This window comes from Actinia tenebrosa, unplaced genomic scaffold (genome assembly GCF_029948245.1).
Source record: "Actinia tenebrosa isolate PJP-AT-01 unplaced genomic scaffold, QUT_ActTen_1.0 PGA_scaffold10__47_contigs__length_13832649, whole genome shotgun sequence".
NCBI classification, from domain to species: Eukaryota; Metazoa; Cnidaria; class Anthozoa; order Actiniaria; family Actiniidae; genus Actinia; species Actinia tenebrosa.
In genome coordinates, this window is record NW_028292570.1 from 9,127,452 (window position 1) to 9,141,456 (window position 14,005).

The following is a 14,005-nucleotide window of genomic DNA, read 5'->3' on the forward strand; positions in this document are numbered from 1 at the left end:
TAGGAACCCATTTGGACGGACAGACACTGATTGATCTTGATAACCCGCACAAAAAAATCATCAAAGGAATGGATTTAATACTGAATTTACATAAGACTCTTCTCTGGGTATGTGAGATTCCCCCCCTTGGCTCCACGGCACACATACAGGCTTAGGCAGGCAGCGGATAGAATTGTATAGCCCAGAGCCCAGACGAATTGAAATTAAATACGCCTAAAATAGAGAATGCACATTGCCGGACTGATGATGGAGGTTGTCAGTAAGGTTAATAGTGAACTGAGAATCGTCCACAAACAAGTAGTTAACTGACGAATAACCTAAAATTAGTAATTAACAGTCAACAGACATTTCATTATTTTGGCTAATATTATGGCCACCGCTGTAAAAAATTTTACAGTTAACTGACATTCGGCCATAAAATTAGTGGTTAACTGATAAGGGGGTACTCCCATTGACACCCCCCTAAATATGACAGCAGTGAAAGTTTTATTCTATAGTCGAAGTTTAGAAAGTGAAATGCAGACGTTTTCACCCGGCCAACACCCCGGATAATTTTTCGTGGGTGCGCGGTATTCGCCGGATTTTCCAGATCCCCCCCTCCCCCCCCCGCATTCTGCCGTGTAACTTTAAACTCTGAATTATATTTTTCTTTAAAAAATCTGAAAAAATGAATTATTGAGGATATGTGCAACCGAATAGTCATTATAAAAGTTTAGGAATTTGTTTTCAGCTCACTAAGACGACCTCTAACGACCTCTTTGCTAACATTACTTCTTCTCCCCTTTGACCACCCCTTAAAATCGATCACCTTCGACCAAAGTAAGTACAGGGAGATCAAGTTCCTCTGAAATAACTATATTCCGACCATCTTTATTTACTATCGTTATTCCCCTCGTCTACGACAATTCACCTTTTCGATGCTAGCTGTCACGGGGTATAAATTGTTTTAGGTTGTGTGATGGTCACCAAAAAGTTCGGACATTGTTCTCGAATTTCCGTACAAATATTCCGACTTTAAATGAACTATTTACTTGGTTAATGTTTAGTTAGTTCTATGAATACGATCCTTTTTATAGCTTGATTGAAGCTTTTCAACCCTTTTAGACACAGGTTGTTCATCCACCAAAACTAAGACGTTTACGCTCTTGAAGTCGTCAAACTTACATTACGATGGTGGGAAATTGAGTTATGGTATAAAAGATAAGTAGCTTTTTTTATTTGAAATAAGCGATAAGTGAAAGAAAAGTAATTTCCTGGAGTTTGTAAAGGTATTTATCTGCTTTCGAGTGCAAGTTGGAATTAATTTATGCGAGTGGACTTTTGAAATAGCTTCAAAATAGCACGAGCCCGAGTAGGGCGAGTGCTATTGAAGCTCTTCTGAAAAATAACCCGAGTGAAAATTAATCCCAAATTGACCGCGAAACCATATGATTACTTATTTATAATATACATGAAATATTTACCAACAAATTTTTAATTTGCACTGCAGTGCCAAGTACTGATTTTTCTCACAAATGTCAAGAAATGCGTTCCTTTTTTCTTAATCGTGGTTACCCTATTACCATCATCGACCGTGCTATGCTTAAAGCTTCTTCCATAGATCGTAACACTGCTCTCACCCCTAAATCACGCAATTCTAACCTTAACCGCATTCCATTCACTATCACTTACCATCCCATTAACAACTCTATCAAACCTGTCATTAATCGTAACTTCAATTTACTCAACTCTGATCCCACCACGTCCAACATTTTCAAAGAACGCCCTCTTTTATCGTTCAAAAGGGACCGTAATTTACGCTCTTTCTTAGTTAAGGTGTACTTCCTTCTAATAAAGAACCCGGTACTTTTCGCTGTTCTCGCAAACGTTGCTACACTTGCCCCTTTGTTGCTTCACATACTTCTATTAAAGGTCCCAAATCCACCTTTAATATTACAGATCATTTTGATTGTACTTCTTCTAACGTCATCTACTGCATTCAATGTTCACGCTGTAACATGCTCTATGTTGGAGAAACTGGCCGCCGATTAGGTGATCGTTTTAGAGACCACCTTTACGACATTCGCAAGAAAGATTTATCTAAACCAGTTGCTCGGCTAATCACTCTGAGCTTAATGCTATTGTTTTTGGTCTGTGTTTAACCCACTGCAGTAACAATCATCGTAAAACAAAAGAAATGCGCTTAATTCATTCACTTGGCACCGTTAATCCCCACGGGATGAACGAACGCTTCGCTTATAATTAAGTTATTTCCCACCTATTGTTGTTTTCGATCCTTTTGTTTTCCTTTGTTAAATGGCTTGCTTTTTTCTTATTGGTTTGTTTTCTCTCTCCTCTACTATATAAACATCTCTCTTACTCTTACTTTCTATTGACTCCGACGAAGGACTAACGTCCGAAACGTCAGTTACTATTTTCACTACGGTGTATAACTTATCATTCTACGATAACTTTTTTCCTGCTGTGTTATTGGTTAACAGCACTGCTCTCAGCCAACCAGAATCGAGTAAATTCTTCATGTATATTATTCGTGCAATTACATATTTATTACATGCAGGATACATACAACAAGCCGGCCGCCCTCTCTAATCAGCACAGAAATCAAAATATAGAATCTTCATTATGCAATGGTTTTTTCCATCTTTTTTCTTCTCTTTTTGTCAATGCAACGAGAAATGAAAATAGAATAACAAAGTTTAAATATGTTGATTTCATCTGTACATCGTCAGTTAAAAAACTATACAGGATTTTTTGTCAAAAAAAAATTGAATTTATATATGGAATTGAGCTTTTCCTACAGAGTATTAACACATATAATTCTCATATATTAGATGTCAAAGATACAGAAAAACATTTTTTTCCCTCTTTCCCTTTTTGATTAGTTTTTCTCTCCTTTATCCTTTCTCATTTTAGACCACAGAGCTTGTAGCACAAGTGCTATTTTCCCTGTTTTGTTTGGCTGATTTCTAACATGCCCAGCTAAGTGTAAGGATTTAAGCCTGAGAATCAAGCCCAGTTCTAAATCGAGAGAACGTTATGTGAGTGCAGTCATCATACTACTGGCTCAACATCGATACATTACTTCTTAACAACTCTTTTGCTTTGTGTTTTGGGGCTTTAAATAAGCACATCTGTCCAACTTCCTGGCCAAACAGTATTGTTAGGCTATCTGTGGTGAATGTCTTTTGCTACATAAGGCAGATGCTAGGCAACACCAAGGTTTTATTATGATGACAAGATTAAATAAGGTGATGATTTGCGTTTGTCATTCCTTATTTTGATTTCCTTGGCTTGAGCTCTTCTGCACAACTTCGCAGAAATATTTTTGGTTTGACTTGAGGATTATAGCACTCGTGTCCCTGGTAAAATAGAAAACATGTTAATAAACTATTAATGTCATCAGTAATACATCTTAGAATTCTATTCTACTGTCTTCCAAATAGAAATTGCTGTTCTGGTTCCTTAAATAGAAATAATTTCTGGTCTTAGGAGGAAGTTTTACCAGCTGTATGGCAGATAGAACAGAACAGTACATGGATAATTGAGCAGTAATAGCACTGTTTTCATGACCTTCAATAAAGGAACGGTCGACGCTTAGCAAGTATATATCCTATTCTGGATGCACATAGGAGGTCGCTATGCATAAAATAAGTGAAAGAGTTTCTTCTTCAAAGCCATTCAATCAGAGCTTATGTTATATTGTGGCTCTGTCATAACAAAGAATGGTCATGAGATTCATTCAGATTGTTGATACCAAGCAACTACCGTACAGCAAGAAGACCCTTCCAGGTTTGGCATGTTTATCTACTAATCATGATAATCATGTACTTATGACCAGCTAACACCTTCAGTCCACAATCAGCTGACGGATAGTATCTCAAGTGTTACCAGAAAATAAAGAAAAAATACTCAAGGGAATGGTAGGTGGTCTGAATCAGGAGAGCATTGCTGTATGCTTGATCTGCAGAGGTCTATAATTGATATCTTACCTTTGACCAGTCATATCCAGATGCATAGGCAAATATGTTTCCCTTTGAATTAAAGCAACAGCTGGTAATGGGAAGATTGAGCTGTTCTGAGGTCTATAACACACAAAGATTTAAAAAAAACATTCAATATGTTTGAAATTTGAAAGGTTAAATCTGGGGGATAGTAGATTGGGTGGCTAGCCACATGATCTTCAGAACATATAGGTTGACGTAATATATGTTACAAACATTACTGTTGTGATTTTAATTTGCTAACAATTTTATCAATAGGTTTTTTCACTTTGCTTTGTTGGATTATCTAAAAGATTTCTGTTTGGCAATTTAAATATCAATAAATCAATCTTGATACAAATTTCATCATCATATGCCCACCTATAAAGAGTGAAATAAAACAAAGGCTAGCCAGATTTTATTATGTTTCAGCATTCAACTATTCACGTTATGTAGAATCAATACTGAAAGTATTGTATCAGGAGTTAGGTGTACTTTAAACTTGGGGATAAACAAAATTTCAATTGATAAGGTGTTTGGCTTGCAACTCCCTCAACCCACTCTCTGGGCTAGTTGCCTGTTTCTTAATTGTTTACAGGATCTATGATAGCAAATCTAAGCTGTTGTTGATAAAAAAGTACCTTAAGTTTAGTGCGAGCAACTTTGTCCCAGAAACTAAATTTTCCATCAGAGCCAACAGTGGCAAGAAGGCAAAAATGTACAGGATGGAAAGCTATGTCATTTACCTATGAAAAAGGCAAGTTAGATTTTAGATATTTATTACTGTAGAGTGCATGCAGTAATGTAAAACCATGAAATAACAACAAAGTTGATACTGACAAATAGTAGCTATTTAGTGACTTATAGTTGCTGTCACTCAACCAGAACATTCATTAAATAAAAGACACAAATGGTCTCTTGTGTATTTTTGTTTGTGTAATGAATGTTCTGGTTGAGTGATAGCAACTATTAGTCACTATTAGTACTATTTGTACTATTTGTCAGTATCAACTTGGTTTTATTTCATGGGTTTACTGCATGCGCTCCTTCTACTCCTTTACCTCATCATTATTCATCATCACCATCACAATCGCTCTCCTCATCATCGTCATTCACCTTCGCCATTACTATCATTATCATGATGACAATCACCACTAAATCACAATAATTGTTGCCATCATCATAAAGATAATGAATTTACAATGTGATGTGTCTTACGATGGCCACCTAACTTATTTTTTTACTAGTTAGCCAATCAGACAGTGAGAATTTGTGCATTTGCACCCAAACTCCCTCAGCGTGACTGCCAATATTTCAAATTATATTGTACTCTTTGCAACAAAAATTTTTAAAAATGGCTAGTAATTTCCCTAGGTGATACCTATTTTGGTCTAACGCTGGACACTTTCATAAAAAGTCTTTTTATTGACAATGGAAACACTTGGTTGGAAAGGTAAAAGCATTTGTTGGATGGCCATGGTACGGTATGTCACACTGTAACTGGGACACATGACTGGCTGTTACAGTGAAGATAGGAGTAATAGTGTAGGAACTTCAATAGTGAGTATAGTATCTGAATCTAAATATCATGCATGGAAAAAAACAAAGAACTTTTGCTTACTGCATAGATATCTTGGACATTGCTTGCACCTGTTCCATTTGATCTGTGACACTTAAATGTGAAGTTATCTTTCCTAAAAAATATTAAGAAATATGTCAAGTCTATTAATCTAGCAATAGGTTGCTTTCAGTGATGACAGTCTTCTATCGTAATCCTCATCTGCCTTCCCACAGCACATTAACAAACAAAAACAAATGAACCAACGAGCGAGCGAGCAATCGAGCAAACGAACAAACAGCAAGCAAACAAACGAACAGACAGAAGAACCGACAAACAAACAAACAAACAAACAAATGAACAAACAAAATTATGAACAATGAACGAACTAACGAACAACCAAACGACTGACTTACGGGTTTTGTGGCTGAATAAAGTGGATGGCAACTCTTCCCTCAACTGATCCCAAGGCAAATCCAACTGGCTGGTTATTTTTCTTAGGATCTTTGAAGATACTCACACACCGATTCTTTGGAAGTATAAATTTATAAGTAATTATTCTATTATGTTTGATCATATTATCTTAAGGAACTAAAAAATTAGAAAGTTACACAAAATAATTAAACAGTTACAGGCAAAAACATGAAGTGTGTCCCCTAGGTCTGCATTGTTCAGTTCATTATTGGATTGTTGGTCATTTCAATCTTCTGTCAATAAAATCAATCGATGAAATTTAAATTTCAACAACCAACACGTATGACTACGTATTTATCAGTTGGCTGCAGCTTTTCGGAATGTAGTCAAGGTTATTGATTGGCTAATTTTGCTGTTTGGCAATTCATTATTCATTTTTAATTGTCTTAAAGGTGCCACACAGTTTGAGAATTGAGTTTTTTTGATACATTGATGGAAGATTGATAATAAAGAATGATTTGAAAAATCTTGTAATGAACTGAATAATGCAGTCTAGAGGGCATGCTTCATACTAATACGCTCTTCTGGTGCTTGCTTTCTAAAAACATTATACACATCCTTTTAAATTATAATAAAAAATAAATAAATAATAAATAAATAAAAAATAAATAAATAATAAATAAATAATAAATAAATAATAAATATATAATAAATATATAATAAATAAATAATAAATAAATAATAAATATATAATAAATATATAATAAATATATAATAAATATATAATAAATATATAATAAATATATAATTAATAAATAATAAATATATAAATAATAAATAAATAATAAATAAATAATAAATAATAATAAATAATAAATAAATAATAAATAAATAATAAATAAATAATAAATAAATAATAAATAAATAATAATTAAAACACTCATTAATAATTCATAAGCTTATGGTCCAATTGGAGCAACCATACACGTCACGTGCATGAACCTTTATACCCGATAAAGTCCTCTTCATTAGTATTCAAGTGATTTTATATAAAGACACATGTGTCTTTATATAAAGACACATGTGATCTTTATATAAAGACCACTCGAATACTATGAGGATGACTTCATCAGGGATGAAGTATTCATCCAAGTTTAGATGAAGACATAGAGCTTCATCAAGGTCATAGTCAACCCTAATGATCTTTGACTAACGTGCCTGTCTTTGCCTTGGCACGCAATATCCAACGTGTGGGAGCTTCTATTGAATCTGGTTGCGCATGCCCGTGACGTCAAATCTCTATCGAAGTATAAAAATCCATGTTCGTGACGTGTATGGTGGCTCCAGTTGAACCAAAATCTTATAAATTGTTCATGAGTGTTTTAAGCAGTTCAAAAAACTCGTAGATCGTGTTTTATCAGGTATAAAACACTCCTACTCGTTTATTAAACAGTACATAAATAATAAATAAATAATAAATAAATAATAAATAAATAATAAATATATAATAAATAAATAATAAATAAATAATAAATGCTATAACCAACCTGATACTTTAAGGGGGATTCAATTCTCTAAAAAATAAAAAAGGTCAACGCAGTGAATTCAATCTGTAGAGTTTAATCATTTTTCAATAGACCAATCAATTTAACAAACATGCTTTGAATAGAATATACAAGGGCTAAAAAAAAACAGAATGACTGAAAGACTTCAAAACTTTAAGATTACTAGAAGTGGTTTTTCAATACAATACTCCATTTTACAGTTCTGTTCAAGTGACCATGAATAATAGTTGCAAGGCGAGGCTGCAGTTTCCCGAATAGCAAAACTATACTTTTTATCATGCGCGGAAACTCCAGCCTTAGCTTGGAACAGAACTGTAAAATGGAGTATTGACATCACACTTAAAATCTCTATTAAACTGTGATTAAGATCTACACGTACCCTGTACTCAGATGGTTGGTTTTCTAGCTGATAACAGATTATTCCTCTTTGTGCAGTGCCGACAATAGCCATTGGGTATACAACATCTGCACAGTAACACCTCTCGGGCAACTGTAGAGTTAGCATGGGGTTTGGCGACCTTAGATCCCAGAACTTTAGGGTTTTATCCCAGCTTCCTGTCATGAGGCAGTTATAGTTTGATGCTTGTATCCAGTGGCACGTTCTGACTGGGCCATCATGCTATATCGTCAAAGAAAAAGACACAGGTGAAATGTTGTAACTTATTTGTTAAACAGTGTTACCTAGCTCTTTTAGCTCTTATGGTTATTCTAGGTAGCCCCTACCATTCTTTTGTAAATATACTTATATTTATATTTTCTCCTTATTGTAATGTATGGTATAAAGAAAACAATTTGCATTGTATTGTATTGTACTGTATTGTATTAAAAAAACCTCTTCATAAGATGAGAAGTAAATAGTAATCCCCAATACCTGTGCAACTTGGATGTCTTGGTTAGAGTTAAGGTCCCACATTTTACACTGTTTATCTGTTGAAGCTGTAAATACTTTGGTGCCATCCTAATTAAAACACAAGAAATAAGGTTATGTTTACAGTGATTCATAAAAAGGTGTATGCATCACTGACTGTGATATAGACCCCTTGCAGCATGTGGGAATGTAGCTCAATGTGGAGGACATAACAATAGGTTCCCGATTCTCATAAGATTTAAATTGTTTTGTTTTGTCCTCCAAATTGAGCTGCTTTGACGTCACATGCAAGGTGTCTATAGTGACCTTAAGATCCTGAGGGAAGAGAGGACTGCGATGCTGAAAAATGACGACAGCACATTTTCATGTGCATGCCATAATCTTGCCTTTGCCATCCTCACTAGGTCATAAAAAAGCACCAACTGAAGTTCTAGCAAGGAGACATGCAATGGCAAGCACAGTACAGCATGTATGAAAAGGTTAGCATTCGTTCACATTCGCTGAAAGGTCCTATTGGATTACAAAAGAATAAAACGAGGCAATAACAAAATAGATTTGGTCAATCCTTTGACACTCAAAGGTCTATGTGAACAAGTGCTAAACATACGAAAAGTATTTTTAATTAAAAACATGCTTGAGTCATTGTCTAGCAGTTCTGTCTTTGCTCCTGTCATGGATATTAAGGTCCCTAGTAAAAATCTTATTACTTCTATTGAACAAGCTGGGTCAAGTGTTATTTCTGAACAACCAATCAGAATGCTGAGAAAGTAATGGCACAGTATGATCATACTAATATGATTACCACATGAACCACCCTATCCACAGGGAAAGAAATTATTAGGAGGGTATTTGTTAGGGAAGGTATTTGTTAGGGAGCATTCATAAATTATGAGGTGGGTTATGACATTCCCTCTAAACTTTTCTTACATTATGCCAAGCACAGTCTAATATTGGTCCTGAGTGAGTCTTTTGTGCTTTAGGGATGGTTTGGCCATTTTCTTTGACTTCCCAACAACGAACCTATCACAACAATCAGAGATATTATACAAAGTCATTAGATACAAACTATTCTCTACTTTCATCCCCATAATACTTTGTGTCTTTGGGGGTAACCAGATCAAACTGTCCTTGAATTCAAGTCGCAACTTAAAACTCATCTGTTTAAAAACTATTTTGATTTTTAGTTATCATTAGTTTTTGATTATTATTGTTATTATTATAGGGAAAAGAGCATTCATCTGGATATACGCTATATAAATGCACTATTATTATTATTTTTATTAAAATACCTTGTTTGGTAACCAAAAATAAAATGAAAAAGTAAAAAACAGAAAACTGATAGAAGCTTGAAGACATTTAAGGTAAATTTTAACCATTTTTTTGTAAATCAATACATTTTCTGTAAGACCAAAACTCTTGATGATCTGTACATGCAAAAATAACTTGGAATAAACTGATAATCGTATTGTACAGATAAAAGCAGGTATAGTATAAATTAAATTAAGAAACCTTTCAATTTGGGACAGTTTTTTGATTGGTTGCCCCCAAAGATGCAAGGCATTATGGGGATGTGAAAGTAGAGAATAAAGACTATATAAAATTGTGCATAGTTAGCAAGTTTTAAAGATTTTAAATGAAAAAGTTTGGATATGCAAAATAAATATATATATCATATATTTCCAGCATTCTTTCCTTGAACTTTCGTAGTTATGTTCGAATAGCGTTAATCTTATGTTAGTTTATGATAAACTTGAAATATTCTCAATGTTTGAAAACTTTTTTGGTAAGCCTCAATAATTTTCACTTCAACCAGTTCGTCTTCCTTTTCATATGTAAAGCGCGAGTTTCTTTAAAAGAGGACAGATAACTAGAAGATGATAGGAGTATACTTACATCGTTAGCCCAAGATGAAGCAATGAGAAAATCAGCTATAGGACTGAAGCGAATAGCACTGATTGTGTCATCTGGAGGCGACTGTACCGCGATGTCCTTCATTGGATTGTCCAATGTACCTAACCCTAAAGTATTACTAGTCGTACTGACGCCACCGCCAAACCCACTGAAATTAGTCGTGCCGGCTCCAAAGGCAGTTGTGCCAGATGAAAACATTTTCAGTTAGGTCAGTATGAATGTAGATTTGGTCGTATTTTTGTTCAGAGCCTGCTTCTTCCTGTTTTTCATGCACCTTTGAACAAAATGGCGGCAAGAACAAACGGGGGAAACCGCTGGACTAACAATGCTAACTATTGCTGGCACCAGTCGGTAAAATATCCTCAAATCAGAAGAGCAGAAGAGGCTGGATTTTTGTACCAAATCCGGTAATAAATGAACTTATTACCGGATTTGCGTATTTTCTCTGCATGAATCGTCTTAGGAAGGAATCGTCAAGTAGTCTCGTAGTAAACTTACGTAGTACACGGCTCCACAAACTTGGTGTGAACAAAGTTTATTAAAAACGTGTATTTTCTCTGCCGTTTAGGTTGACGCTAGAGCAAAAGTATTGCTTAGACCAAGCACTAGCAGGGCATAATTTTCTTATACAAGGCAAAGCGGGCACTGATAAATCTTTTCTTACAACTGAGATGATTAATTTATTTGAAAGTGTAACGGCAAAAACGTTAACCTAGTGTGTTCCACTGGAATGGCTTGCGACGTCTTCAAAGCCAAAAAACTGCCATGCCTTCCTAAGAAGATTCATGCAGAGAAAATACGCATTTTTAATGCAAGTAGGAAAATATTATTAGTTATAAATTGGTTATCATTGGTTTGATAAATATGTATTTTTTAATAAACTTTGTTCACACCAAGTTTGTGGAGCCGTGTACTACGTAAGTTTACTACAAGAAAAAAATAAAAGAATACTTACTTCATTGCACTTTAGGTGAATGAAAAATAGTTTAAAATGTTTTTTTCTGTCCTTTTTCACCCTGATACAATATATCTTATTTCTATTTTTTTCTATAAGACGTTTTTCAAGATAGATCTGACAACTCTACGATAAAAAAGTTTTACAAAAAGTTTCGCGAAGCCAAAAATAGGCGACGCTTCTTGATTGGTTTAAAAAACAACCGGAAGTAAAATGCAAGACTCACGGGATGTGGGGTTGGGAAGCATGTGGTAACGAACCAAAAACACTTGGAGAGGGAGGGAGAGGACTTGTTTTGGATCCCTTTTCTAGTGTTCAGGCCCGCTCGGATGCAAGCATAACTGACGGCACATAAGTTTTCGCTAAAAAAGCCCAAAAAACCCTCCTTATAGAAAATTTATTATCAAAAATCCTTTAAATTATTGAAGATTAGATGTAAGTACGACGTTCTGTATACTTTTTTTGTTTTCGAAGTCAAAATATCTAGATAAATTCGTGGCTTTCTCTCGTCAAAGTTTGAATTTTCCACAGGAAGCCCGTGAAGTTGCCTACCTTGTTAGTATATTGTATAGTAGAAAAACAAAGTTGTTACCAAGGGGGGTAGGTGAGATGACAAAAAATCGATAGCGCGCGCATAAAAAGACAAAGACAAGACACCATTTAGTATTTCCTTCATTTATTAGAGTGGTTAGCCTGTGATTCAACATCGTTGAACGTCGTTGGCCATCATTGGCCATGATTGACCATCATTATACATCATTGACCATAATTCAACGTCAGTCACCGTCATTAGACATCATTCACCATCACTGCCCGTCATTGAACATCATTAGACGTCATTGACCGTCATTAGACATCATTCACCATCATTGACCATCATTAGACATCATTGACCATCATTGACCATCATTAGATATCATTGACCATCATTAGACATCATTGACCATCATTGACCATCATTAGATATCATTCACCATCATTAGACATCATTCACCATCATTCACCGTCATTGACCATCATTGACCATCATTGACCATCATTGACCATCATTCACCATCATTCACCATCATTAGACATCATTGACCATCATTAGACATCATTGACCATCATTAGACATCATTGACCATCATTAGATATCATTGACCATCATTAGACATCATTCACCATCATTAGACATCATTCACCATCATTAGACATCATTCACCATCATTAGACATCATTCACCATTACTGACCATTATTAGGCATCATTCACCATCATTGACCATCATTAGACATCATTCACCATCACTGACCATCATTAGACATCATTCACCATCATTGACCATCAGTAGACATGATGATGGTCAATGATGTCTAATGATGGTCAATGATGTCTAATGATGGTCAATGATGTCTAATGATGGTCAATGATGGTGAATGATGTCTAATGACGGTCAATGACGTCTAATGATGGGCAATGACGGGCAGTGATGGTGAATGATGTCTAATGACGGTGACTGACGTTGAATTATGGTCAATGATGTTGAATGGCGATGAATGACGGTGAATGATATCTAATGACAGCGAATGATGTCAAATTACACAATTGCAAGAAAATACATAGTCCGAATTGGCAGTTCAGTGTATATAGAACATGAACGTATTACCGGATTTTTTCTCTTGAAGGGCTTTTGTCAGGGGCGTAACCAGGGATCTTGCAGGGTGAGTACACGGGGAATGGAAATGGAACTATGTCGAAACTAACAGCCGTCTTGAGAAGGAGTATTCCAATGATTTGCAGAACCAAAACAATAATCAAATAATGGGTGAGCGATAGTTAAAAATGCTACCATATGCAGATGGAAAGAGGGTTCAAAAAATATGAATGAGTCAGCGGACCTTCAACTTTTGTGCGGGAGGTGGGTGGAGGGGGGCGGTACACATGAACCAATGCACCCCTTGGTTACACCCATGAGTCAGACTCGTGCCCAATCGTCATTTGTTTCGCGTTTTTTTTGCGCGCGGTGGCTTTCGGCTTGATGCACCGGGAACTCACTAAATCCTTCCCATCAACCACAACGTGAGATCAATAAGATAAGAGAAGCAACTGGGTACGAGTCTGCCCCTGAGTCTTAAACATCATGAAGACCAGTTGAATAACATTTCTAAACGAATTTTCATACAAATTGATATCCGCTCGTTTCACAATAAATAGTTCCCGAGTGAATTCATGCATATGAAAAAGTCAGATGAAATCAATCAGAACAAATTTACTATGATGACGTTCCGTTTAGTTTTACTAAACGCATCCCACATGGAAAGGAATGAGTATGCGTTCAAAACCATCAGCGTCACAATCAAAATGTTGAGTTTGCTGGTCATAGCAAGGGGTTAATCATCTAAGGTCTAGGGGCCGACTAACCTCTCCCTTAGGCTGCGGCCGAGCTTCCTGATCAGTCTGTAAATCTTCGAATAGCGGTGTCGGGGCCGAAATCTCCGGCGTAGCCGTAAATGCTTCGCGCTGCCAAACGACGGTTCAGCACTCGATGTCTGGAAGTATGGTCCTACTTTAATAAATCAAAAAGTAAAAATCCTAAAATAATTTTTCCATAGCAGGTGAACTTTAAGAGATCAATTCAGGGCTGTTGCCAGGGGACTTGCAGCACTGGGTACACAGGGAATGGAAATGAACTACGTCTGAAATAACATACAGCCCTCTTGAGAAGTGATATAGCATTCCAAGGACTTGCAGAACCAAAATGAATAAAGAAAA

The 14,005-nt window shown here is 35.7% G+C and overlaps 1 protein-coding gene across 1 annotated transcript; it reads right to left on the reverse strand.

Annotated features, from left to right (window-relative positions):
- Nucleotides 1–2,507: 2,507 nt before the first annotated feature.
- On the reverse strand, nt 2,508–10,607 carry LOC116305742 (mRNA export factor). Its single transcript, XM_031715725.2, has 10 exons — nt 10,279–10,607; nt 9,313–9,405; nt 8,389–8,475; nt 7,897–8,136; nt 7,500–7,526; nt 5,955–6,067; nt 5,602–5,674; nt 4,622–4,726; nt 3,990–4,082; nt 2,508–3,359 (listed from the first exon to the last, which is right to left on the reverse strand). Exons 1-10 carry the CDS (start codon nt 10,492–10,494, stop codon nt 3,273–3,275), a joined length of 1,134 nt encoding a protein of 377 aa, XP_031571585.2. The 5' UTR covers nt 10,495–10,607; the 3' UTR covers nt 2,508–3,272.
- Between the last annotated feature and the right edge of the window lie 3,398 nt (nt 10,608–14,005).